General features: G+C 38.1%; 1 protein-coding gene across 2 annotated transcripts in view; it reads left to right on the forward strand.

Moving 5' to 3' along the window:
- ARHGAP6 (Rho GTPase activating protein 6) overlaps positions 1 to 27,147 on the forward strand; it is a 136,295-nt gene that overhangs the window by 72,125 nt on the left and 37,023 nt on the right. For both annotated transcript variants that reach the window (XM_010726532.3, XM_031557468.1), the window contains 2 exons: positions 5,969 to 6,128; positions 23,145 to 23,216. In XM_010726532.3, the coding sequence (XP_010724834.2) occupies positions 5,969 to 6,128; positions 23,145 to 23,216 (232 nt within the window). The remainder of the gene's footprint in view (positions 1 to 5,968; positions 6,129 to 23,144; positions 23,217 to 27,147) is intronic.

The raw sequence follows: 27,147 nt of genomic DNA on the forward strand, positions 1-27,147 counted from the left end.
AAACTCCCTGATAAATGGAAATTACCGTTGTGGTATTCTGAACCATGTTTCTTTACCTGGGCACAGGTCCGTGCTGTGTCGTTACATTAAATATTTCTGTTGGTGTTGTGCATTCTGCCTGCCCTGTGAGGAATACCAGCCTGCCAGCATCCTAGAGGTTGCTTGCTGTGCAGAGCGCCAATCCCAAGTGTCCTGTTTTCCAGTTGACAGTCCACAGCCCTGGGAACAAGGCAGGATACAGCTCAGAATGAGGAAGTGCCTTTCCTTAGCAATGCTGTGGTTATATTAATTGCCATTAAATAGCTTTGATACCTACAGTGCTGCTTAGTGAAGTGTGATCTTTTGCCAAAACTAATAGCGTTTTCTGCACATGCATTATTTAGCATGTGAAAGTATAATAGAGCTTGAGATAAGCTAACTTTCATGCAAGACTCCAGAGTGATACACAAGATCATCAGGCTGTACTTACTCTTTTCCTAGTGGAGACGTTAATAATTTTTCCACTGATGTCAAAGGGAGAGGGATGTCAACCTAGATAATGACATTAATGAAGTCAGATTTCCTTAATGAAGATTAATTGTTGGGGGCTCTATGTATGTCTGCCTTTGAATGCCTCAGAGTCATGCAGTAAGTCTTGTGCTTCTTCATTCTTAATTATGTATTTAGAGATGCCATTTTGGTAATCTGAAAGGCATGTCTCCTTTTCTCATACCAACAGTCCCTTAGAGACAGCTGTTCTGATGCTTGCTGTGTTTGGAGAAACTGTAGCAGTCTAGGTTGCATTAATTTGTAATGGGATCTGGAAAGAAATACACTACCTGCCTTTGGAGAATCATCTGGAGATGGGATGGCAGAAAGAATGAGGTCATTGCACACTCATATCATCCAGATGTTTTCCAACTCCTGATGAATCCAAAGATGGCCATAATAAAGGATTAGGCATTTGTCCTTAACTGCATGTAATGCTGGATACTTTCTGTAGTTTATTCCTCCTTTCCCTTCGTGCCCTGCTGGGCGTTCTGCTTTGTACCCTGGCTTTAGATGAAGGAGTTGCAATGAAAGGCTGTTGGATTGAAGCAGCTTCCTATCGACATCAACTGGAGAGAAGTGAGGAAGAGAGAGATTGTGTGTACAGAATTGTGCTGGGGGAATATGAACTGTCAAAATTTGAGTCTTTATGGCTGAGGAGTGTGGAAGTTATTTAGAGAGAGTTGAAATGAATTACCAGTGTAAGTGAGAGGTTTATAAAGAAGTAATTACACACAGTTTTATGAAGCTTAGGGAAGTAATTAAGCAAACAAAATTAAGACATTTTTGTTATATTATTGCAATATAATCTTCTTGCGTGTGGAATATTGAACTCCTTTACAGTGGAGATGTATCTAACTATATCCACATGGTTAAGTATTACAAAGGTAAGAGAAAAAACAAAGAAGCATAATTGGTTTTAATTTTAGTGGTTTCAAATGGGTTTCAGCAAAAGACTAATGAAAAGTAGACAGCTAATCTGATAATGGTATTTACCTAAATGAGTACAGACTAAAGTCATTAACATTAACAGTAATGCAGTAAGATAAAAATTGCTTTCTGCATCTTGCATTAAAATACTGTATTATCTAAAACTGCCATGTGTGAGGGGTTTCTATTTGCCTACCCTGTGCACGATCCACACTGCTCACGAAGGCTTAAAGCTCCATAGTAATCAACAGAGGTAGTGGCCAATGTGTTTGTTATCTGCATTCAGGATTCCTTGCAGAGTTTAACAGCCCATTTCTGTACTGTGCAGAAGAACAAGACTTTGCTACAACACAACTGAAAGACTGTTTTGGAGGCTGAGTGGAACGATGTAAAGTACATGAGAGCAGCCTACAGATGCCTAAGAGTAATTTAAGAGCACAGTATTGCTGAAGATGTACCACTTGGGTTTATTTCAGAGCCACTGGACACACAATCCCTAAAGAAAACATTTATAAAAATATCAGTAAAATTGCAGTCTGTGTCTTGTTAAAAAGTGCTTATGACGGTGGACAAGATATATGGGAAAAGAGGACAGATTTTTCAAAGGCATGAGATGCAGTTAATCATTCATCTCCTTTGCTGAGTCATCTGCTCTGGTATTTTAGTTACATGCCTGATAAGTGAACGACTCGGTTCTGAGGAAGAAAGATGCTAGATGTTAATGGAAAAGCCAGAGAGAAAAATGCGAATGTGAGGGAAAAGAAGTGACTGGCTGGCAGAAGAAACTGGAGAAGGCTTTTAGTCTGGTTAAGATTTCGTAAAAGTCTATTATGAAAGCAACCTCAGAATTAGCAGTTTGTGCCTATCAGGGTGATCACTTTATCCCAGAGCAATATTTCTGTTTACAGTCTTGTCTGCTGATTATTTTTCTTCTTGCTGATGAAGGAACCATTTGCAGTTCATGTTCTAATTAGTCCTACAGTCTAAACAGAGAAAAAGCTGAGAATGTATGTCTGAACACATATGCAGGGCATAGACTTCAAAAAGCAAATCCCCTGACTTGGTGCTTAAAAATCTTAAGTTCCTCGTAAGCTTCTGCAGGGAACTATATCAGGCTATTAGTTGAACGTGGCTCTCCTCAGAGAGAGAAAAAAGAATGTTCTCTGTGTCTGTCCTGCCCTTTTCCTCCTTCTGTTGTCCCACATAGTACAGAATAGTTTTACAGAATTGGGATTTTTGCACTTGTATCCCTTCCCAAAGATATATTGACTTCTCTGGACCTCTCCCAAGCCTGGTTGATGTTGCAGAAATTCACTAGCTGTGTGTAAAAATTCCTCATTGCATTAGAAGAGAGGTGAAGCTTTTAAGTTACCTTCTGTCCCACAAAGCATAACAGCCTATGAATAGATTAAGACATAAAATATTGTACGTTGGCTCGTAGAAGACTGATATTTATTTGCCAAATAAAAGAGAATTTTTCAAGGAAACATTTCTTCAGCCTCTGCTTCAACAGATTAGGAGATTCCACTGGCCCTAACACATGATCTTCTAAAAATATTTCAGATAATTACTCATGTGTTCCATTAGCATAGTAAAACCCTATGTTAATGTGACCTAGCAGAGATTTTATCAAACACATCAAGTATAAAAGAAGAATGCCTTATGTAGTGCACAGAGACTGGGCAGAGTGATTCCAAGTTCTTTATTGCTGCTTAACAATCTGTCGTGAAGTTTGAGGATGCATCCGACCATTTTTAGCCAACAAGAGCCACGCTGGTGAGTGTCAGAGGTGTTTGGGGAGCTTACAGACTGACAGAATGAAAATCTTGGTTGAGAGGAACAATCTTTATCTGGTATGGGACTTTCTTCTTTCTCTTGGTTGTAAACCTTTGACATGTTAATTTTTATTTATTTTTATATTTTTAAAGAGAGAGATGAGGTGCAGCCATAATAAGGTAAAATTAGTTTGAGTAGGATTGCTAACCCAGTGCTGAGCTGGCTGATTTGCTCATATAAAGCAGCAGAGCTCTGCAGAGAGGCTTCCTTGGTCTCAAAAGCAGAATATTGATGCTAGTAAGTGTTGTCTTTTGGAGTTAAAATCATGTGGCTGGGTTCAGCAGCTGAACTGTGGCGTTGCAGTGATACAGCTTGCTGCCTACAGTTACAAAGCTACTCTGAGGTGAGGCAGAGGGTGCAACTACCTCCGGAATTAGATTTGCCCACATCGATTTTTATCAAAAAATAACAATAATTTACGTGTCCATGCATAATTCCAGTTAAGGAGTATGTATTTAACTTGTGGTAGTTCCTAAAAGCCCCATATTCTTCCTTGGATTTTGTGCTCTACAGGAAACAGAGCATGTTCTGAAAACTTTCTAGTCTTAATAAGGTGTTAGCTCACAATTTTCTATTTTTCATGCCTTCACATTTCAAAATTAAAACATCCCAGTTATGCTACCATAATAAATGTATATCCATGATACTTTTGTTTATGAAATTGCTCATCTAAGAGAAATAGATAAGATAAATCCAGAAAAATCTACCCCAAAGGCCTGTAGTTCTCTCTTTTTACTATCCTGACTATAGAACATTTTGTACGTGAGATGTTCATAAGGATTGAGTTGCATATTTCTGCACTTGTAAATTTTTTCTTCTGTATTATCATGATTGGAAAGGAATTATTTCTTGGTATACATCGTCTGATGGTGTATTCTGTTCTTGATCACTTTTCACTATAAATGACAACGGCTTTCTCAAAAATGTAAACATTTACTTGCAGTTTCGCAAAACAGGTTTATGTGAATCTTTCTGCTTTGGTTTCACTTGAGTTAAGCTAGTCTTGGTTTACATCACCTTGCAAACCCTTCGTTTGAGACTACTAAATCTAGTTAGTCAGCAGTGGAGCAGTGGAAGAGCAAAAATAGAAAAGCAAAAACCAAATTCCAGTGGTCAAATCCTGGGCTAGTGCAAAAGTTTGCATATGTGATACATATAAATATACATATCATAAAAAATATTGGGTGTAGTACATTCATTTAACATGTAGATACAGTATTGTTCAGTTCAAGGTGACAGCGTTATCTGTCATGATTGCCTAACAACTTGCAAAAATTTTTTTATTAAAATAAAAGCTTCTTGAGGGACTCAGACACATTTCATGATTTACAAGAAAAGTCCTTCAGTGCATTGTTCCTTTCAGCTACATTGCTAGATGGTGCTCCATATTTATGATGTTCTTATCTCTCATACATGTGAATGCACATGTAGTCATAGCTATGTACAGAATCACAGAATTGTAGGGGTTGGAAAGGACATCTAGAGATCATCGAGTCCAGCCCTCTTTCAAAGCAGGCTTCTTACAGCAGGCTTCACAGGCAGGCATCCAGACGGTTCTTCAGTATCTCCAGTGAAGGCGAATCCACAACCTCTCAGGGCAGCCTGTTCCAGTGCTCCGTCACCCTCACTGTGAAGAAGTTCCTTCACATATTGTTGCAGAACTTCCTAATGCTCCAGTTTATGGCCGATTCCCCTTGTCCAGTCCCCACGGACCACTGAAAAGAAGTTGGCCATGTCTTCTTGACTCCCACACTTAAGAAACTGGTAAACATTAATCAGATTCCCTCTGAGTCTTCTTTTCTCAAGGCTGAAATCTTCTTTTCCTTGTAGAAAAATGTGTTCTCTAATTATGTTTTGATAAATTCTAAAGTTCTTATTTCAAGTTAGTTGTCACTCTTTCAGCTTCTCTGTGTGCTTGTACTTCTGTTAGACTGATGATTACTTCTCTTATCTGAACTAAATAGTAGCTATGAGTTTGGCTTTTTGTATATGTCATCATATGTGGGAGATAAAACTTACAATGCTTTTGATTTTGTTTCTGAACATAATTGGTACCTTACAGAGATGCAGCATATCTCATGTTGTTTTATTGTATTGTAGCGCATATGTTATAATGGCTTTTCAGAAACATAAAACAAATTATCCTTTAGTCAGTCTTGCTTTAACCACAGTCACTTTGTAAGGAGCAGGTAGGATGTGTTGGCAAAGAAAATTACTCACTGAACAGCTTTGGGGAGTGGGATTAGCAAACTGGAGGAGATAAAATGCATGTTATCCATGGACCTGTAGAAATTCAGGTCTCTGACTGAATGTGCATTGAAGGGAATGAAGTGATGATGAACTACTGTACAAAGAAACCAAGCTGGGAAAAGCAGACAAGGGGTTTTTTTTTCTTGCTTTTTGCTTTTGATTACTGGAATCCCAGAGTTTTTGCAACAATACATGCTTAAATGTTTTCAGGCAAAATTGACTTTGTTTTGCATGTCTGTACTCCTTTTAAGGAATGTTAGTCTTAGGAAAACAAAGATATTTAAAAGGTTAGAGAAGTCCAGGAAAATGGCCTTTTAGAAAAGAGGACATGCATTGTTTCTCCTTGCAGTAGAAGAGATAGTTTTGTTTATTAAATTGCACATACCGTATGATGCTTCATATTTTTCCATTTGATTTCCTGTAGGGTGATTTCACTTGGAACAGCATGTCAGGGCGCAGCGTTCGACTGAAGTCAGTTCCCGTTCAAAGTCTCTCGGAGCTGGAGCGCGCTCGGCTGCAGGAAGTGGCTTTTTATCAGCTGCAGCAGGAGTATGACCTGGGATGTCAGATTACTATCCCCAAAGGTAAGTGCACGATAAACCATCTCTGTTTAGATTGCTGAGCCTCCTCTTCATAAGCCACTGACTTCATATCTCAGTAATAAATGGGAGAAAATAGTACATTGTTTGCTCCACAGACTTTTTCTTCTGCTTCACTTTTTGTTTAAACACTGCAACTACAAAAATGAGTGTTTGTTTATGTCCAACATAAGCCACTGGGGGTGGGATCACATGGTCAAGGACAGATATCTACAAAGTAGATAACCTAAATCAGACCTATTCATGCTGGGATCCCCTGGTACTCAGTTGAAAGAAAAAGGTTTTTCTTGCACGTCCTTATATCCAAAAGTATGTATCTGTCTATGTCAGATAGATCATTCCCTATAAGCGTGGTTTTTTTTTGCTCTCTATTGGATATGACGGAAGGCAAGAATCACTAGTTTTGGTATCTCCCATATCAAATAAAGTGAATCGTAGTCAGCTTTTCCTAAAGACAGTGGTCTTACAACTTTCCTAAAGTTGTAGAGGGCAATGAAATTGCCTCTTGGCTTCCTCTTTTCCATACTAGACAACTCAAGTGTCCTCAACCTCTCCTGACAGGACATGCTTTCCAAACTTGTTACCAACCTTTGTTGTCATCCTCTGTACACTTTCCAGTAATCTAGCACCCTTTTTTTTGTTGAGGATTGCAGAACTACACACACTACTCAAGCTGAGGCTGCACCAATGCTAAACACTGCATATTGGGTCCAGATGGCCTGATCTAGTGGTTGGCAACCCTGTCCATGGAAGGGGAGTTAGAACTAGATGGTGTTTCAGGGCATTTCCAAACCAAGCCATTCTATGATTCTATGAGAATCATAGCCAGCTGGCCATGCTGTGTTTAATGCCTCGTAAAATGTAGTTTGACCCTTGGCTGCCAGGGCGCACTGCTGATGGATGCTGAGCCTGCTGTCACCAGCATGTCCGGATTCTTTTTTGCTGGGTGCTCCCTAGCCACTCATCTCCTAGTCCATACCTGTGTCAGGCATTTCTCTATCCCAGATGCAGAACTGAGCACTTAAGTTCATTAAACTTTGTGCTGGTGCTGATTACCTGTTGCTCCAGTGTATGTAGATTCCTCCGCAAGGCTTCTCATCACTCCAAAGTCAACAGCATCCCCAAGTTTAGTGCTGGAGATACATTCCACTCCTGCATTGAGGTCACTGATAAAAATGTTGGCCAGGACTGGCTGTAGAATACTTTAGTTTAGACCCTTTGCAGAGACAATTCAGATGTCCTCTTCATGTTCCCATCACTCCTGAACAGTGTGGAGTGGAAAAGTATGTTAAGAGGGGAGAGGTAGACTTCCAATTGATTTGCTAATATCACAGGGCTGTGCAAGTGGGAATTTTCAAGTTTTGACAGTGTGAAACTTGCTCACTCACTCCAGGCATGCAGAAGTACAAGTAATGTAAAACTCAGATACAGCTATTTGTATCCCAAGTTAAAAGTGGACTGAAGGTCATTAAAGGTTTTCTGTAAAAACAAAGCAAAGCAAACCGATCAAACAATCAAAACACAGAAACAATAACAAACAAAGAAAAGGTGATGTGTTTGGCCAAGTTACAAGAAGAACTAGTGTAGTATGTTTGAGAGAGCTGAGGGAGCTGTCTAAGACTGGAGAGATCCATGTATAGAAAGATGTGCTCTACAGCTCTCTTCTGATTGAGCGAATGTTGTCTGAAAATATTCAGAAGCAAAGGTTAGAAGAATAATCTCTATATTAGAAAACATAGAAAGCGTTTTTAAATGTTGCGATTCTTTGAGGTCCTTTGACTGTTCTTCAAAAGTCATTCTACAAATGAATGACTCTAGAACAGGGCCAGCTGAGCGTTTGCTTTCTGCAAGCATTTGAGAAATTACTTCTACTGGCACAAGTACTGTGGAAAGTAAAACCCCATTGTTCTTGGGTAACAAGTGTTTGTGCCAAGCACACTTGCATGGACGTTAAGTCTGAGTACAGAAGCATCTGCCTTATGTTTACAGTCGCAGTGACATCAGGTCATATCACTACTGATAGCTTCATAATGTTTCAGTTCTGCCATGCTTAGAAGGCCACTTTGTCACAGCAAGTACAGTTAGCCTTTTAGGGCCCATCTGGCCATTCGCACACTAGGAGAGGAATGCATGCAATGTAATACCTGGTATGTAATCCCTCTTCATTTGTATTGCAGCCATTACCCTTAATAAAACACAGTACTAACATTTATAACTGAAATATCCTGTGGTCACAGAGAGAGGACCACTTCCAACAGGAGTTTAACTGGCATGTTAGTTAGAATATGTAATGTTGGACTTTGGTAAGCAATTAGAATGAATTTAAAAACAGTGACTCTTGATGAATTTGTATGTATGACAGAGCTACTTCAAATTTGTTTTTTTGTTCTCTTGTTTTTCTGCCTCATCCCTGTCTTTCGTTTTCTGGAATCAAAATCTTTCTCAGTTCCATGACTTGCCTCCATCTGCCAGTGATAACTATACCACAAATCATTTGTACAGTCTCTAGGTTAATGTGTTAATTTGAAGGGTTATCAATTCCAAGCAGAGCATTAATTTCTTTACTAACACAGTTATACCATAGAATATTTTTAATTTGCTGTCTGATGTTCTAAATAGTGCAATATTAAGTTTGTTGTGCAACTTATTTGCAGTCACTGTTTAGAATATACTGTACCTTCCTTATTTCAAGGAACTAGAATCTCTTTCCAGTAGAAGAAAGGAAGGAGAATGATGCAGTTCACTTTATGTATGTGCTTATTTCTTTCTGACTTTCCATTTGTGTGTGTACTTTTCTGCCCGTAGTGAGAAAAATGAACCTTATACAGCATGTCTACACAAGAAAACAACTTGGTAACTCAAGTCTCATATCTTTTTTTCAAAATAAAACAAGTATGAAAGAGTAGGATAACTTCTTTCCTTCTCCTTTGTTCATAAGCTCCAGGTAGATCTTGGGCAGAGAAAGTATTGAATGAGGTTTGTTTGGAGCAGTTTCCACAACAGGTAGTTAGGAAATACTTTTACAATAACATTTTACTTCACTGAGTCCGAGAGCCTCTTGTAGTTTGTATTTGCAAGCACTGGTAGGCACTGATCAATTACAGTAAATGAGAAGTTAGGGCACCAACCCTAACTCAACTCCTCAAGCATCTGTCTCAGTTCTAAGGTACAACGTTAACCTCTCTGAATTAACCCCAATAGGATTTGGATGTTCTGGAGTCACAGCTGCAGTTTTTGCCTCTCTTTATTCAAGAAAACGCTGTGACTGCTTATGTTCTCACCAGTCCCCAACGGGTTGTGTTGTCATCTTCCCAGCTTTGGAATGGGGTATGAGGTATTGTGGAAGCAAGTTGTACAGGAGGAAAAAAGGAAACACTTGCCACTAATTCTGATTATGGCTTAGGTAGGTGTATGTATACCAGTATAATATGCAAACATAAATAGTTTTATCTTTTTGGTTGAATCCTGCTTTTACTTTTATACAGCAGAGGTGCCAGCAAGTAGTGCTTGCTGCCACAACACTGCTCAGAGTTGTATTTAAAAGAAACTCTTGCCCCAGTGATGTTTGAACTGACATGTCCCCTAAATACCATAGTAAGAATATCAGCTGAAGAAGTGGCTCAATTTGTGACTATGTTTTTCTTATCTTTGTAATAGTTTGTATGGGATTTGGATCTACTAGCATTAGCTTGTATAGTTGATGACGCCTCTCATGCCTTCTTAATGTCCATTCTTAAGTGGATATCACCTTTGTAGTGACTGGAGAAGGAGAAGATACTGAAAGGCCTCAGCACAACCAGGAGTTAGAAAGGGTTCTTGTGCTAAAGAAGTTGTAGGACTAGTCAGTTATGAGACGTTGCACAGAGGTAGTGAAAAACTCTGATGTAAAAAAAAAAAGAGTTCTTCTCTATTTTTCAAAAAAGAGGAAAGAAAGGAAAAGTTATGCTGAATTTTTCTATGAAAGTTTGGAAATTCTGCCCTAACTTGGATAAAGTAGAATTTGAATCAGCAAGAGATACACAGTATCTAGGTTGTACACAAGCCTTCACAGACTCTCACTCTTTTTGTGATTAGGCATTTTTGGTCCTATCTTTCTAAATCATTTCAGGACGGAATTTCAAATGCGATACAGTTGACAGAGGATCTTTTGCATGTGTACCAGTTCAGAAGTTGTACAGGCAAGGACCTCAGATGTATATTTTCATTTTTCACGTCATTTTTTCTTACAATTAATAGTAACAAATCCCAGTATTAACCCATGTTTCAGATCGCATACTACAGTGAGATCAAACTTCATTTTTTATAGGAAGACTTAGCACAAGAGTTCAGGCCCAAAGCTTCAAAATAATGTGGTAAAATATCTTTATTCCAGTCTCAACTTCAAAATACAAGATTGATGTGTCTAGAATTGAACTTTGATGTTACACGTTCACCCAGAATTCTTAACAGATCAGATGCAGTAGATTGCAGTACATGCAGTAGGTTGGATGAAGGCCAGACCATAGATCTCTGATGAATTATTTTGTTTTTGTTGGCTTGGGTCACAACCTTAATGCTAGGAAATTGATGTAGTATTTTTGCTTTAGCACATGCCACATTCCAAAGTGTATTTATGCTACGGTACAAGTGCTGCAAACGCTTTCTTTGTATCTTTGGGTTTATTATTTAAATGTTTCCCAAATGTTTTGGAGGGAGAATCTGAAGATAAGCCACAGAATTGTCTTCATTTTCAAAACCTGAAAATAAACTTGCCGTCCAGCTATTTTAGCAAGTGTACGAAGTGTAATCAAAGAAATTAATTGTCCTTACCAAGAAGACTGTTTACTGTATTGTTGCCACCTATGACAAGAATGTGCACACACACATTAATATTTACTTAACAGCAACTAAGTCGTACACAACAGCTTCAGTAATTATAGTAAGTGTTCTACTTTCTGAGGTAATTTCTTTTTAGAGTTATTGGGTCAGCTGGAGAGAGAGAAGGTGATGCTTAATTTTAGCAGTTAGTTAGCATTTGTCAGATCTAGTTTTCAGTTAATTTAATTTGTTGTAATACATATGATCTCATATCATCTTTAGAAACTTAAATGCAGATCCAATTGTTTAAGGAAAGATTATTGCTTATGCTATTTTAACATGTACTGTTGGACATTTTTGTATGTGAGATTTGTAGCCAGTTTTACCAGGTGTGCAATGCTGTGCATCTGCTCCTATGAAGCATTAGTCTCCTGTAGAACTTCCTTCAGTAAGGTAAATTTGAAGTACATAATCATAGACTTAGTGTTGAGGCAACTCTGTCTTTGAAATGAAACAAAACACAAGCAGTTAGGTTTTCTGAATTTTTATTGTTCATTGGTGCACTTTGTCCTCAATATGTTTCAGTTAAGCTCCAAATAAAAATGGGAATTCAGTTATGTGTCCTCCACTTCTTGTTTATTTTGGCAGGGAGTTGACTTTTGGTTCAGTTTTTTGCTTACTTTACTCATCATTATCCATTTTCCTTAACACTGAGAGTGAGTTTGATTTTTATCTGGACTTGCATTTTTGTAAGTGCTCCAAGCTGCTCATTGTTTTTAATCATTGACCATGTTACATACTGTGTAGATAGTTATACCAGGAGAAAGCATCTAAGTAAACTGTAGCTGATGATTTGTGGAGCTACAAGATAAGATGCTTTTGTGCTGGTATACACTATGCCTTTTAAGTGAAGAAGCTTATATCACCATTCTTCATGCCAACCTTTGCAGATGCTTCTCATATAATACTGTCTCTAACATGGTGCCATAAGTCCATGCAGCATTTGTAAGATCTGCTTTCAATATAGCAATATTCATGAAGGTTAAATTAAAGACAAGGAAGACTGCAAGCTAAGTTCTGCTCTTTGACATTACATTAGTAAGTCTTCAACCTGGTTTATCAACCTTGCTCTATCAAACCTGCTCAGAGCACTTGATGAAAGCTGTGCATCTTGCTGGCTTAGGATGGAAGTTATATTTTCTTTTTCATTTTTATTTTTCCCCCAAATCCCAGTTTTCCATAAAACGTGAACTTTTCTTTCCTCTCAAGAAAAAGCACTATCTCTCAGACTGAAAAGAGAAAATAAAATTCACTTAATGTTTTGAGCTGGGAGAAGTCCCAGCTGCAGGATGGAGGCGTTTGGAGCAGTCAGCCTTGTAGTCTGCTACGCAGAAATTTGTCAAAGTAAAGGTGACAGAAGCTTTTCCAGACAGGGAGATACGCAAGCCAAAAAGCATTTTTATTTTTTTTCTTCTCCACAGAAGGAAATTTGTAGAAGCTTCTTGCTATGGTTGTTTGTTTGTTTTGTTTTGTTTTGTTTTTCCAGATTCAGCTTTTTGCCACAGTTGAGAGGGAAAAAAAAGTGAAATATATGAAGAACACAATTTTTCACCTAATAGAACAGAAGAAGTTATGTATCTTCAAAACTTGAATTTTTTTAGTCATCTGTTCCTTTTTCAAACTTTGTTGTTAGGCAACTATTTTACGAAAGTGTAACCTATGTAACCCTCAGCAAATTGATTTCCATGATTTTATTCTATCACATACTAGATCTTATAATATGAGGAGCACAGTTCCACCTATTTATTCAGTCAGGTAGAAACAGGCTAATAACAATTATAAAAGCTAATGCTTCATTGTTCAATATAAGGAAAAAAGATTTCTCTGTTTATCAGCCTCTGTTTGGGTAAACAGGTGCTTTGATCAAGAAGCGGCATGCATTACAGTCAATGCTATAGGAATACAGAAGTACAAAATACTATGATCAACTTTTCCGTATACCAAGGTTATAAAACAGTTGTTGATGAAGAATCCTGACGGGAGGTTTTCAGTATTAGGGTAGGGTAATCCTAAGGGCTTGTGTTGTTATTTGGATCCTGACTTGTGTGGGCTTAGGGTAGAGCTCTTATAAATTCAAAGCCAGAGATTGCTGTGTGCATGCATTTGAAGTATGTAAAGTGCAATTAAGTCTAGATATTACTTCAGAGATATTAAAAAATTCCTGTCTCATATTAAAGCCTCCTATTTTATTATGCTGGCCCACAATATCAAGGTTGGATGTTGATGGTATGGCAGTAGAGGTTGAACCTTCCCACCAATATTCCATTATATTTTGTTGCCATGTTACAGATGGCAGCAGAGGGACACTGACACAACGGCATCTGACTTGGAAGTGTGAAGGAAAGCGGTGTCATTGAATTTCTCCATGTGGAAAAAATGGCACCCACTGACATTCATTGACAATTGCTGAACATTTCTGGAGACCAAACAGTGGATGTGAGCACACTGAGGGGTGGGTGGTGCGTTTCAGCAGTGGTGACAGTGATAGCAGGTCACCTGCCCTGGTGCAGACTGTTATGAGTGCAGCATGATGGCTCTTCACTGGCGAAAATGCATAGCTACTGGTCGTGACTATGTTGAAAAAGAGTGTTTTGTAGCTGAAAATTTGCTCTATCATACTGTGCTGTTGTGCTCTTTGTATCAGTTATAGTTTAAATGGAAATAAATAGGAGGCATTACTTTTGGAGTAACCTACATATGAAGTCATTCAGCATTTTGCCAATGTACTATTATGGCCTACGAAAAACTCAGTTTGCATTTTAAAATGTTAGTCATTAACATATTGAAAAAGTTCAAACATGGCCTACATAAAACCATTTTAGGAACCAGAATGCATATGTAAAAGCTCTAAAACACACTGTTTGGAAAATTGGTTTCATTTAATTCATAATTTCTTTTCTAAATCATTGAAAGTACACCTAGTGTAACAGAAGTATTCTTGATGATGTTCTGCCAAATATGCCTTCAGAACATATTGTAGTTCTGGCCCTTTGTTTCTGAAAACTCAGCTAGACTGTCCTTACTTAGCAAATAATCCACATCAGTGTATGGTGATTCTGCTGAAGCTTCTAACTGAAGCTTTATCAAGAACACTGATTAATACTCATGTTCTACTTGACTTTTCAGAGTTTTGCTTTAACACATATATTCTTCTGGTATGAATTCTGGTATGAACTTTTCAGCTGAATATCAGATTTACTTCTATTATGCATATTGCTCTGTTCACAAGTGCACTAGGGAGGTGTATCTGATGAAGATTTCTTCTTGTTTTAGATAGAAGAGTTAGTTTCTCAAGTTTATTCAAATGCATAGTTTCAGTGGAGCTGTGGTTGTGCCAGAAGTCTAAGTTATGTCTCTGAATGCTGATTAGGAAAGAAAAAATGAGTACTTACAGACTTACATAATCAGAGCTCTGGTACAATGTATATCTTTGCATTTTTTCCTTTCTTTTCCACTTCTCCTCTTCCTTAGGAGATTAATTTATAGAATCATAGAATCAGTAAGGTGAAAAAGACCTCTAAGATGGTCTAGTTCTACCATCAATTTAATTAAGCTTTCAGCATTAGTAGAATGAGATGAGCACTGACCGTGGCTTTGTTGATTCTAAATTGTTTATATCTGTTAGGCTACCGAAGGGCTACCTGGGGATCTAACAGAGACCTAATCTCCTGCTGAGCATTTTTAAGACAGTGTTAGAAAAATGTGTGGCTTTATTTCTGTGCAGGAAGTCAACGTAAGTGTTCTCTGCAGATCTCATGCTTTTGTCCTTATGATGTGCATTGTAAACACCTGCCTCTGTTTATAAATTAAAAAGTAGTAAGCAAGATGGTCGATGCTACAGATAAAGAGGGCAAGTAATGATTACAGTAAGACATTGTTAGTAAGAAGATCTGCTGTTCATTTTTCAGATAGCATCTCAGTTATTGTGGCCAGCAGCTTATCCAGTGAGAGACCTTCTGCACCTGGATTTCCCTTTGTTGCACTAAATGTTACTCTTATTTCATGTCTTCATTAAGTCTCTGAATGCTGTTTAGGAGTATTACGGACTGGGCTAATTGCTCCTCACAGATATGTATTGAAGGGTTCATGACAGCGGAAGAGGTGGTCGGAGGTGCCTGAAAGCACCTCTGTGACCACTGGAACATCCTCTGGATGCCAGACTTGGGAGAATTCCCTGCGCACATGTAAAGCTCAGCTGGTGCTCATGCAGGGAACACTCTTAAGGGAATTCTCTAAGGGAAATAAGTATGGTTGCTCTTTCACCTGCCAGCATGGTCATGCAAGCCAGCTTATCAGTACTAAAAAAAATTAATGCCAGCTAGTGACAGTTCCACGTCTGTTCCTCTCCTAGTCCACCCTGTACTTGGGGATTAAAGGTGATTCTTCTTACCAAATCAAGAGTCATTTTGACTAGGAACGTCATGAAAGCACTTTTTTTTTTTCTTCTCATTATATTATAAAATGACTTTTTATGCAGGTAGTTAATGCCGGGAAGCAGTCAATATTCACCCACCTCCAGTGGACTGAAGGCAGTTCTAGAACTGTTATGTTATGTTGCTGTCTCAGACAATAGCATCAAAGCTCCTGTTTTTATTTCCTACGTTTTTTGTTTCTTAGTGCAACTAAAATATTTTCTTTTACTGTCATTTGTTATGATGTACTAGTATAGTCAGTTTTAAACCTGTTTTGCTATCCATCATGAAAGCACTAAAAGCAGGGCATGTTGCTCTTTTTCTCAAAGCTCACAAGCCTCTGACCATCATCATGGTGCCTGGGTGCCTTATGTGTAAAGTGAGCATCAACAGCAAAGCCCCAGGCTCTGCTCATGCTCACCTATTGAACCTGCAGCTCTCTGCCCAGAGGTACTATGGTATATCAGGCTGAGGGTTCTGCAGCCCAGACCTTACTACAGTGCCTGAGTTCTGCTCTCTCCATCAGAGCACATTCCATGTGCATTTTCCCACCATTTAGCAAAGTCCTTCATGACTGAGAATCATGGAGGAACAAATTTTAAAATATCAAACAAGTTACTTTCTTTTAATGTATACACTTGAAAACTATTTTATACCTTTATACGCTCGGGAAGGTGTAGGCAAGAGCTGTGTTTTCTTAGGATCCCTCCATCCACAGAAGTTGAGTATTTGCTGTCTGATTAGAGCACTGACCAGAGTCAGTGTTCTTTGTGGAGAAGGATCCATACCTATCTCATCACAGTCTGAGACTACATCTGTATCGTCTTGTTTTTCAAGATATAATATTATTTCTTTAGCAAGCTGGAACACGACTTTTTCTATTATGGAAATAGACTTTGAGAATAGGGTTCAATAGAAATGGAGCATTTTTCACTCAACCAGATTTGATTCTAGTCTGGGACTACACTTTTAGATGTGTTTTCCCAAAGGTCAAGAAAGTCCTCTGACAGTGTGCTTAGTTGGTGTAGATTGGTTTATCACATTTGTCTCCAGAATAATCACAAAGCATCAAAAAATGGTTAATATCTGGTACCAAATTATGGAATGTTTTGTTTTGTAGTATATTGTATTGCTGTTTTTTGTTTGATGCTTAAAAAATAAATAAATAAATCTATCAGGAGCACATAAAATTACTGGTAAACTGTCATTTTATTGATAAAACTCAGGGCCCTGTAGGAACACAAATTTCTTTAGAAGTAGGTGAGGATTGCAGCAGTTCTGTGTTCCCTGGCAGGTTCCCTGGCAATTTATGAATATTTTCTAGAAAAAATGTTTCATTCATATGCCACTAGAGCTGAATTTTTGCTATTATAGTAAAGATTTACATAGTAAAGAAGTGATGTATAATGCAGGATTTAAACTTCTGTTGGCTACATCATTTAAACCCATATGTTGACATGCTATAATTCCTCTGTGTTTCATTTTAATAATCAGTAATGCAATAGCCCAAAGGACTACTACATGTATAAATATAATGTTACCTATGTAAATCTTTATCTGAAGAGGATGCTCTGTAAACAGATTACTGAAGAGTATAACGGGTTGAGGAGGAAGAGCAGAAAATCATGCGTTTCAAGAAAAGCAAATATTTCAAGAAATGTTTAGATACTGTACTGAGGGACATAGTTTAGTAGGAAATCTTGGTGGTAAGGGGGCAGTTGGACTAGATTATCTTAGAGGTCTTTTCCACTATGGTGATTCTATGATTCTGTGCTTTTGCCTGGTGGTTTTCAGTGCTTTCAGTTAGCTGCCAGTTGCCAAGCACAAAGGAGTGCTAATTTAAAACAAAGTGAACTAAAGAGAGAAACCTATAAGGGAGAAGCAGGAGGTAGTCCAAGCGTTATGAAGCCGTATAATAACCTGCATTGCTAAGGGAATGCATCTGCACTGCCAAGGACAGGTTACAGGGAGACAGAGAGCGATGGAAAATACCTGCGGGCTCAGCCGTTCTGTTTTCATAGTGCGTGATGTGCCAAAGCCTTTCACTCCAGGTCCTCCGGTTGGAAATGTTTACCTTCCGCCTGTGCTATAGCTGGCAGCGCTCTGCGAGTTACTGCGTGGGGACAGCACACGTTAATCTAAATAAATATTTCATGATGGACATTTATAGGCACAAGAATGCCTAAGTAAAACCTTCACCCTGCAGCTCCATGTGCATGTCCGGGAGGAAATTCACATTGTGCAGTGCCCAAAGAAATGATTGCAACTGCAAGTGCAGTGCAGTGGGAAAAGAAAAAAGCACAGTGAATTCTTTCTTGTGCTATATCAAGTTTTAGCAATAGTTTCTGCTTGCAGACACTCAATTGCTTTCAACATTGCACAGGCAAGAGAGTATGTAGCTTGACATTCGTTTCATCCACTGAGTGCAGGAGGCTGGCACTCAGGAAATGAGTCGCTCATAATGAGTGAGCCAACAGGGAAGTCTTCTGGAGACGTGAGATGTGGCTCTTTGCAATGCCACTGATGGTGGTTTTCAAAGTCGAATGGATTACCCTATTACAAAATACATTTTATTGTGATTTAATTACATGCAAGGAAAAAAAATTACTAAGAGCTACTAAAGGAAAATGAGCATTCTTGAAGCAGGGAGGTTGAATTAGATGATCCCGAGCGGTCCCTTCCAACTTCAACAATTTTGTGATTCTGTGAATATAGCTACTAAGAAGTATTTTTATTGAATTATAGAAATATTGGGATTTTTATCCATTTCTGTTTTCATAACTGAGCTATAGATATAATATTCTTCTGTCATATAATTCCTCTCTTTATACTGCGTGAAAATAACCCTTCATTGTAGAACAACACATTTTCTTCCCTAAATGGACAAGAAACACAATTCTCATATGCAAAGAAGGCCGCCAATGAAAGAGGAGGTGGATGGGGAGCAGGTGTTCTTTACTCAAGAACTGTGTAAACAACAGAAGATAATGTCAAAAAATACAGAAAGCTACATTAAAGTCTTTGTATGAATTATGTATAACAAAAAATAACATTGCATATAGGTAACATAAAAGTAAGGTCTCTCCATGTAGATAATCAGTATCCTTTATTGTTTATAAACTTTGTTTATCTGTAATCTTTATAAACCCATAAAGGAAAAATAAATATACATATAATATATAAATATAAATCCATAAGGGAAAGAAACATTGAATAATTATATTTTGTTACTGGTTCATTTCAAGCTTATTGCCAGGACAGGACACTTTCCATCATTTAAAATATAATACTCTAATAGTGTCAGAAAAATAACAACAACAATAATAAAAGCTGTTGTAGTTTTTACTACATATTATTGTTTTTAAAAAAAGGAAAGGAAAAAAATAAAATTAGCATAGGGCTTCACAGTATAGTGGCTATTAAGTGGGATAATGTAAAAATTGTGGTGAGGAGTTTCTGCATGTTAGATCCAGCTGTGCCACTAACTGTATCACTTTGAAAAAATTCCGTGCACCGGTCATGCTCATGCTTGTGCTTAGCAACATCTGGACGTAGCAAGTAGACATGCTGATTTCCATAACTTTCCAGAAATGAGTAAAGCAATACTGGAAGTAAATAATAGTAATGGGATTCACTCTGCGCTCTTTCTCTCTGAGTCAAATTTGCTGTTGGTAGGTGATCCTGCACAGAGCAACAGAGCAGCATATTGTTAAAAAAACATAATTCTCTTTCTGTTCTTTATTTTTCCACATTTAAAAATGAGGTTTGTATATCCTTTACATGAAAACGGCTTCTTAACTAATTTATATATCATATAGACTGAAATTTGGATCCCAAAATGGACTGTACAAAATCTGGAGACTGTAACTGAAAGTTAAAAGGCGATAGTCTTAACACTGGATGAATTTCAACCTTAAACCAAAATTTTCAAAAATAATAGCCTCAGAAGTCAGACTCCTTAAATCCTCAATTCTTGTCTGAAGTTGGTGTATCCATGCAAATACTTCTGTGTTCTGTAGGCTTTGGTTCACTGACAAAGTCCTAAATAGATGACCTAATTTTTCAAATAGAAAAGTCTCTGGCATTAAGCGAACCTGGAAGTGCTCACCACTTTGGGAAAACAGGTCACATAGCAATTTAATATTCACTCAAGAGTTTCATTCTAGGCTTGTTTTTTTTTTTAAATATTCATCATGTCTTAATACATACAGGCCCAGAGAGTGATGTACGCACTGTAGCGTGAAATGCAGTCGACATATAAATTAGTAAGTACTGGACAAACTAAGTTCATTTCTGAAACAACTGATCTATGGAGCTGCCTGGGCAGATGTTTTTCAGGAAAGTCAGAGTGGATTAACAAAGAGAGAAAAAATGGCTTCTTCCTTCAATTTTACATTTCCTTGCCTTTTAACAAGAGGACAAGACTTTTGACTTCTCACATCTTGCTAATATTCTTGAGTGGAATCTGTTAAGACAGCAATATCTAACTGATCTATTGAAAGAAGACATTAAGTGATGATTATATGCACACAAGGCTGGATAAATCAGCTGGATGAATAACACTTACCAATTTGGGCTTTAAATATTCTCAAACCACAGATGAGGATAGCAGGTCATACATATATAATATATATTTAATAGCACTTTGGACTGAAACAGTAGTACTTTGCATAAATATTTGCTAATTAATTTTTAAATGTACAGTAGGCATTATGCACAGGGAATGGTTTGTTTGTTACCAAAAACATCTGAATATTAATTATATTCTCAAATCTCAATGGAGATAGTAAGTGCTAAGTGTTATCAATTTTTTTTTTTATATTTAAAACTGCTGCAATTGCACTAATCCTTCAGTACATTGTATTTCAAAAGTGCTCATGTCTGACGTAACCTAAATCAACAATCATTTCAATACTTATTTGTTTTTACGCAATATAGATTATAATTAATCATGTCTTTTGCTGGGGTTGAAAGGAGAACTAGAACTGACCTCGAAACTCTTGTCAGATCTCTTAAGCTTTAGCTTTTCACTGAGACTCTTGTCAGTCTTGCTTACAAATTGAACTCTTTGGCGTGGGGTAAACCTTAACTGTAAATGATTGTGGTTCCACTGACTTCAGTGAATGAACATCCTTTGTTCAAGTTAAGTATGTTCCCTTCTATCGTTCTGCCGTCTTTCTTTGTCTTAAGAGTTCATTCCTGCACAGAATAGACTTGCCCAGAGAAGCTGTGGGTGTCCCATTACTGGCAGCATTCGAGCCCAGGCTGAATGGGGCCCCGAGCAGATGATCTGGTGGGTGGCAGCCCTGCCCAGGGCAGAGGGAGTTGGAGCTCGATGATCTGTAAGGTCCCTTCTGTCCTAAGCCGTTCTATGATTCTTTGGTTTTCTCTATTTTCTGTCCTGTCTATCTCTAGAACTTTATTCTGTTTCTTACATTCCTCTGGGCCTGATCACCACTACACAAAAATCCAAGATTTGAAGAAACAAATGTGTGGTTCCCTCAACCAGTCTTTTACTGATGAATTTCTTCACAGTTGGAGTTCAAAGAATCACTCACTAAGAACAAGGTTCACAAGAAATCATTGCTAGTTTGGCCCTAGAAGTCATTAACTTGTTTTCCATGTGGATATGAAAGTGTAATTTATTTCTCTCTTTCACATGAATAACTGTTCTGGTATTTCTGTTGTATTTGACTATGCAGCACTAAAACACTCCAGAAGCTGAAGTTCTGTAATCATATTATAAAATCAGTATGTTTGAGATGCAGTTTCAACTTTTGTTCTTCTTTTTACATCTTAGTGGAATCTTAAGTGGAATATCAGAATATCAATATAGGTACTTGGAGCATAGAGGCTCTAAGACTCCAAGAAAATGTAAATCATTTATCAAAAGGCTACTATGAAGCAGTAATCTGAATTTATAAGATGAAAAGTAATATAAAAATAATCGTATAATATGCAAAGCCAGAACACAACAGTAGTAGAGAAACCAATGAAAACAAGCAATACTTTTAGTTTTATGTAAGCAGGCTGCTGACTGTTCATATTGCCAAGAGGTAATAGAAAAATATTTGCAATAAACTCAGTGTTATGAACTGGGGATGTCAGAAGGTGTGAAAGGACCGGTATATTAATCAAAGTATGACTTTGAGTTATGAACTTGTCATGTGGATATGAAAAAGGGAATTCTAATCATAGACGGTATCAGGCAATGAATTACCACCTTTATATTGCTGAAATCTCATTTAAAATTCTGTATTAACTTTATTCAACCTTATTTCAGAGGGATGAATTCTCACTGGATCAGGTGCAGAAAAAGGGATTTTAACATAACTAGCAAATGAGAATCTTCCTCAGGAGTCAGAAACTGAGTATTATAATTAAGCGGCTGCTGGGAGTAAATATGCTTGCTGTCCCTGAATAAATGCAGAATACAAACATTGAAGTAGATTTGATTGAACGAAAGTTGCAAAAGCAAAAAGAAATTTTAATTTTAAAGTAAAAGGGTATGAATGGGCTGTGAAAGGGGCAGAATTTGTCTGCTGAGTAATATTCAATAGTTGTGGGAAAACTATGAGGAAACGGCTTGTATTCTCCTATGGGTAATTGCAAAGATGAGAATTAATCCATGGAGATCCACTTCAGTTTTTTGTGGACTTCTCCCTGCTGTGAAAGACCACTTAAGCTATTGGTTTACACAAACAGAGAAACATGCTGAGGCAGATTATTTAGTGTCCTTACCATAAAAGTGAAGCACAGGTACTGTGTGCACATTTTTGATTTTATGCCATATTGCAAAACCAGTAAAGCAAAGGTACGTATCCATTAACTTTTATCTTTAGTAACGTCTATTATTATGCATTAAAGCGTATGTGAGACCTTTTATATTGTTTTAGAACTAAACCAAATAAAAATAAAAAGTACAAGTTAAAGCAGGCCTGTGTCTTAATCTCTTGTATTTGTTGAGACTTAACAAGATGTGTTTTTGTTGACTTTCATTACAAAAGATGCTGCTTAAGGAACAATAGCCAACTTTCTCACATAGTTCTTTCAAGAACAGACCTGCTTATGATACCAGCTAAAATCTTTAGTCCTTAATATCTTAGTGAAAACTTGGGTGATGTATACAGTGTCAGAACAATAATTTCTCTAATACTAATCCAGCTGAACCAATCAGGACATGCCATACACAAACTGCAAGCACACAGTATGAGTTCAGATCCCATGTGTCATGTCAGGGTGGGCAGTTATCACCCAGCTAGTAGGTCTGCTGTGCACAATTCATCCTGGAGGTTAGTCTCCATGATATCATCTCCAAATACTATACCTGTACCTCTCCAAAAACTACTTCCAGCTTCACAGCCTCCAGTCTTGCATCTATGGGTGGGAGCAAATCAGTACCTTTTGAATTCATGCTGCCTTCTCTCCATTTGCTATCAGGAGCATCCAGCAATAGTCTCAGTTGCTAAGACTTCGTGACTAACTTTCTATTCTGCACATGGGCTATGTGACCACGTGTGCTGTGCCCAGCAGCATGGAGTGGGATGCGTTTGGTCTTCCAGTGCTCTCTTCAGGGCTGAAGGGCTGAGACAATTGTGAGCCTTTGCAAAATAAACCCCGCATCCTTCCTGACTCAAGTGCTGTGGCCATCTCACTTCATGTACATATAGCTTATGCAACAGTTTGTTCAGTGTTCTTTCCCTTCACACATTTCCTATTTTTTCTCTTGCAGATGGGCAAAAGAGGAAGAAATCACTAAGAAAGAAACTGGACTCGTTAGGGAAGGAGAAAAACAAAGACAAAGGTAAAACTACATGAGTACATATTCACTAATTGGGTCTTAGTTTTACGTATAAGATTTCTTCAGTCTTAAATGTATGCTTTCTGAAACAGGGAAATGTTACCAAGCTGATGTGTTGCCTACATATTCATTTCCAGGTGGAAAAATATCATATCCTTTAGTATTTGACATTTGAGTGAGCCCATCTTCTGAACTGAAAGCTTATTTCCTAGGAGAATATGAAGAGTTATAGAACTGTGTCTTTTCTTCCTCATTTTCAGCAGCCAGTGCAGAGTGAAATCAGGATAGTATGATCCTGTTGTTTACCTCCATATACACACTCTCTTTTAGTTCACAAAGCGTGTGAATCCAACCCTGCCCAAAGCTAGTCAGTTGGTTTGTTTTTCTTTTTTTTAACCTTAGGAAAACAGACATTGTTTAAAATGTATAAATGCTTCAGTGCTACTGATCAGCTGGGTCTTAATAGACTCCGTGTGACGTGGATTATAGAGATGGTTGGACTTTCTTGTTTGGACATTAAGCAGCTTTCTGGGCTGGGTCCTAATCCACTGTAGTTTGCAGTCATTTTAACCAAGTCCAGATGTTGAGAGCTGAAATGGGTTTTTCTGAAAGTGAAATTTTCTGCGTGTTGTGCATCTAATTTTATGTTCAGTCCTAGAGAAGTAGTTTGGAAAAATAGTACTAAAATTTAGTATTAATACCTCCACTTCAAAAACATATGAATTTGTGAGAAGTGACGTGGTTACCACGATGTTATTGCTTTCAACCTAATTTAATAGAACTTCGAGATTGCAGTGAGAAAAAATGAGCGTCCCATATCAAAGTTACTTTTGGTGCTTGTTGGGAAGATAACGTTTTCCTTTTAATTTTTGTCTGTTGGATGAAATCATATATGTAATTACTCTTTTTATTGGTTTAAAATTGGCAATGGAAAGTATTTGCATTTATCTTTCTAAAAGTGAAAACCCTGATGTGTTTGTTTGGATAAAAGATAATTGTCTCCTGTGTTGCACTGTGAATAACACATCTTTCATTAATTATGAAAATTACTTGATGTGGAACTGAGCTCACCATTAGAATGAATTGTTGAGGAAGTGGTCTAATGATCTTAAATCCACTTTTGGGGAAAAATCTGTTTTGTACTGCTCCTGTTCATGCTTTACATTTGTTTGCAGGGTAAGAAATATATCATTATCTTGCTTAGATTCCTTTGTTTTTTTTTTATGTTGTTTTGTTTTGTTTTGTTTTGTTTTTCCCCTTACCCATAGATCTTCACAGTGTTATAAAGTGCACCTGGCCATACAGGGATCAGTAGTTACCCACAGCAAAGATCAGCACTCTGTACTTATTCATCCCTGCATATACTTTTATCTACTTCCCATTTCTTAGCATGGCTTAACTTTAGCCAAGCATTTTAAAAAATTATTATGCTGATTCTAATTGAAATTCCTTTTTTTTCTTCTTTTAACTTCAGATCGTTTCAACTCTCCTATCTTCCACTGCCTTATTCTCATGTATAGGTTGAATTCCAAGATGTCTTTTGTTTTCTAAGATGTATGACTTCTCTCCGTGTATAAAATATTATAGAAACAGAGCATCTGTTTATATCATTTGTCCAGGCCTTGTGGTTGATAGAGGTGTTGGATTGGTCAATAAAGAGTACAAAAGTCAGAAAGTCTAAAGGAATCAGGTTCTCTAGCAGAGACTGCAGAGTAAAGAGAAAGTCACGCTGTCTTTTGTTGTGATCAGCAAACATTAAGCAAAAAATAGCCAAGGTAGTGGCACAGGGCACCCCACTTCTCAGTGTTTCTAGTATACATTACTGTGCCCTATTGGGTTATTAAATATCATCTGCCCCACAGTTATTTGCTGAGCACACTCTTAATCTGTGACTGCAGAGTGGATAAGCCACCACGAAGGGATGTCCTCACTTGCACCATGTAGGCAGCTAGCCAGGCAGGCTTGGTGAAAGACAACAGGAACAGTAGCACCTGCATCTCCTGCCCTGCTACATGTGTTGGGATGCGTCTGTGCCGAGAACGAGGCTTCACGCAGTGTTTTTTGGCAGGGTTGGAGGGCTTAGCATAATGGGCAGGACACAGAGCTCATAAATTCAAAGGCTCAGAGTTGCAGAGTTTTTAGGTAATGAGCTTGCTTTTGCAAGAAAAAATGCAAGACCTCTTGTCTTTGTGCTGCTTGTCTTCATGTCTTGGCAGAGCTGTACCTGCTGTCCCGAACAATGGTCCCTGTGTTGCCAAAGTTCGAGTTAGAAGTAACCTCTGTCCTTTTGTGTCACAGCAAGCTGAAAGTATTATCCTGATCTGTACCATGGTGTTTTTTTAAAAAGCATTTCTACCGTTTATTTTATAAAGGGAATATCTTCCATTACTGGGCAACCGCTCCAAAACAAACACTCTGAGCTGTGGATGTGGGTGTGTGCACACAAAAGGCATGCACTGTTCACCCTTGAGCATCCCTGATCCTCGTGCCTGTAAGGAGTGCCTGCCTCTCTTCCCTTTTTTTTTATTTTTTTCTTGATGACTGATCACACTGTGCCATCCTCAGAGATGAGCTGTGAGAAAAGGAAGAAGGATGTCAAAGTGGAAACAGGGAAGCTGATTTGCAGGACACTTTTTATAGATAAGTTGCAGCTGCCTTTATGCAAAGAGCATTTCCCTGCCCTCACTTGAGCATCACATTCATAAGCACAGTTACTGCTGAAGAGTACATGAGTAATTCAGAATATTTGAGTTTCCTGTATTCCAGCCTGAGAGAACCCACATATCAGGACAGACAGAAGCCTCGGGGCCATTTAGTTAGGATTCACCTGGAGTATATGTCACCTGAAAAGTATTTTTTGAATGAATAGCTGCCTGAATGTTAATCCTGACAAACACACAGCACTGTGGTCTGTCACCCAATGTGTGATCCTGCGTGTAATTTTCATCCAAAAACGAATAAGATGAAGGTGGTGCAGAGTAGGCCGCAGTCCTGATTACTGGGGATGCACAACAGAGGCCTTGCTGTAGGGAGCTTGAAGAGTGAGCCCTACAAGCAGTTTATTTTGCTTGCAGTCAGCTTTGTGTCTTCAGGTGTGGGCAGTTCCTGAAAAAGAGCAAAGTGGATTTTATAGTTAGTTTTGCCTGATACTTTAGCACTGACATACACTGAAGTGCCCTGGAGCATGAACTTGTGGAATTACTCTGCCTGTGGAGTACAGCATCTCAGGTTCGTCCTGGAGACTGTTCTCCCCGACCCCACTCCATGAGACAGCTATGCTTACGGATATTGCACTCATTTCTTATGACTGTTCTGAGATTTAATTACTCATATGGTAAGACTTACTCCAATCTGTGAAGATTTTACTCTCCCAAAATCACATTTTATTTAGATAGACCAGTTGATCAACCTGACTCTTAAGTGAGAGTCTCAGCAAGCTGAAAGCCAACAAAGACACTAAAGTAGAATTGAATACACTTTAAACAAGATTGATATCTTTATTTTGTCCTTTTTGACAGGTACATCTGTCAAAATCTAATTAGAAGGAAAAAAATCTGGAATAAGTGTTTTCATTTGTTTTTACATCTCTGAGTGACTCACCAGAACAGGATATAGCAAAACTTGCCGGATGTAAATGAATGAAACAGGAGGGCAGCACTCCACCCAGATATCTAAGCAATGTTTTCAGCTGTTACCTTTCAATATCTTTGCTTTTCTCTACCCTGCCTCCTTGTTGTTTATGGACATTGTGATTCTGAATTGTGTTGTCTACATGTGTCTCCAAATACTTGCTTTAGCTGCTGACAAACAGTACTGTAGCTGAAGGAGCATTAAAATGTCAGCACTGCTCAGAATAAGAAATTCTTAGGATTCTCTGCATGCTGGTGGCCGGGTACTGTTCCCTTGCAAATTCACTGCTAATTTTGACGACAGC

This window comes from Meleagris gallopavo, chromosome 1 (genome assembly GCF_000146605.3).
Source record: "Meleagris gallopavo isolate NT-WF06-2002-E0010 breed Aviagen turkey brand Nicholas breeding stock chromosome 1, Turkey_5.1, whole genome shotgun sequence".
NCBI classification, from domain to species: Eukaryota; Metazoa; Chordata; class Aves; order Galliformes; family Phasianidae; genus Meleagris; species Meleagris gallopavo.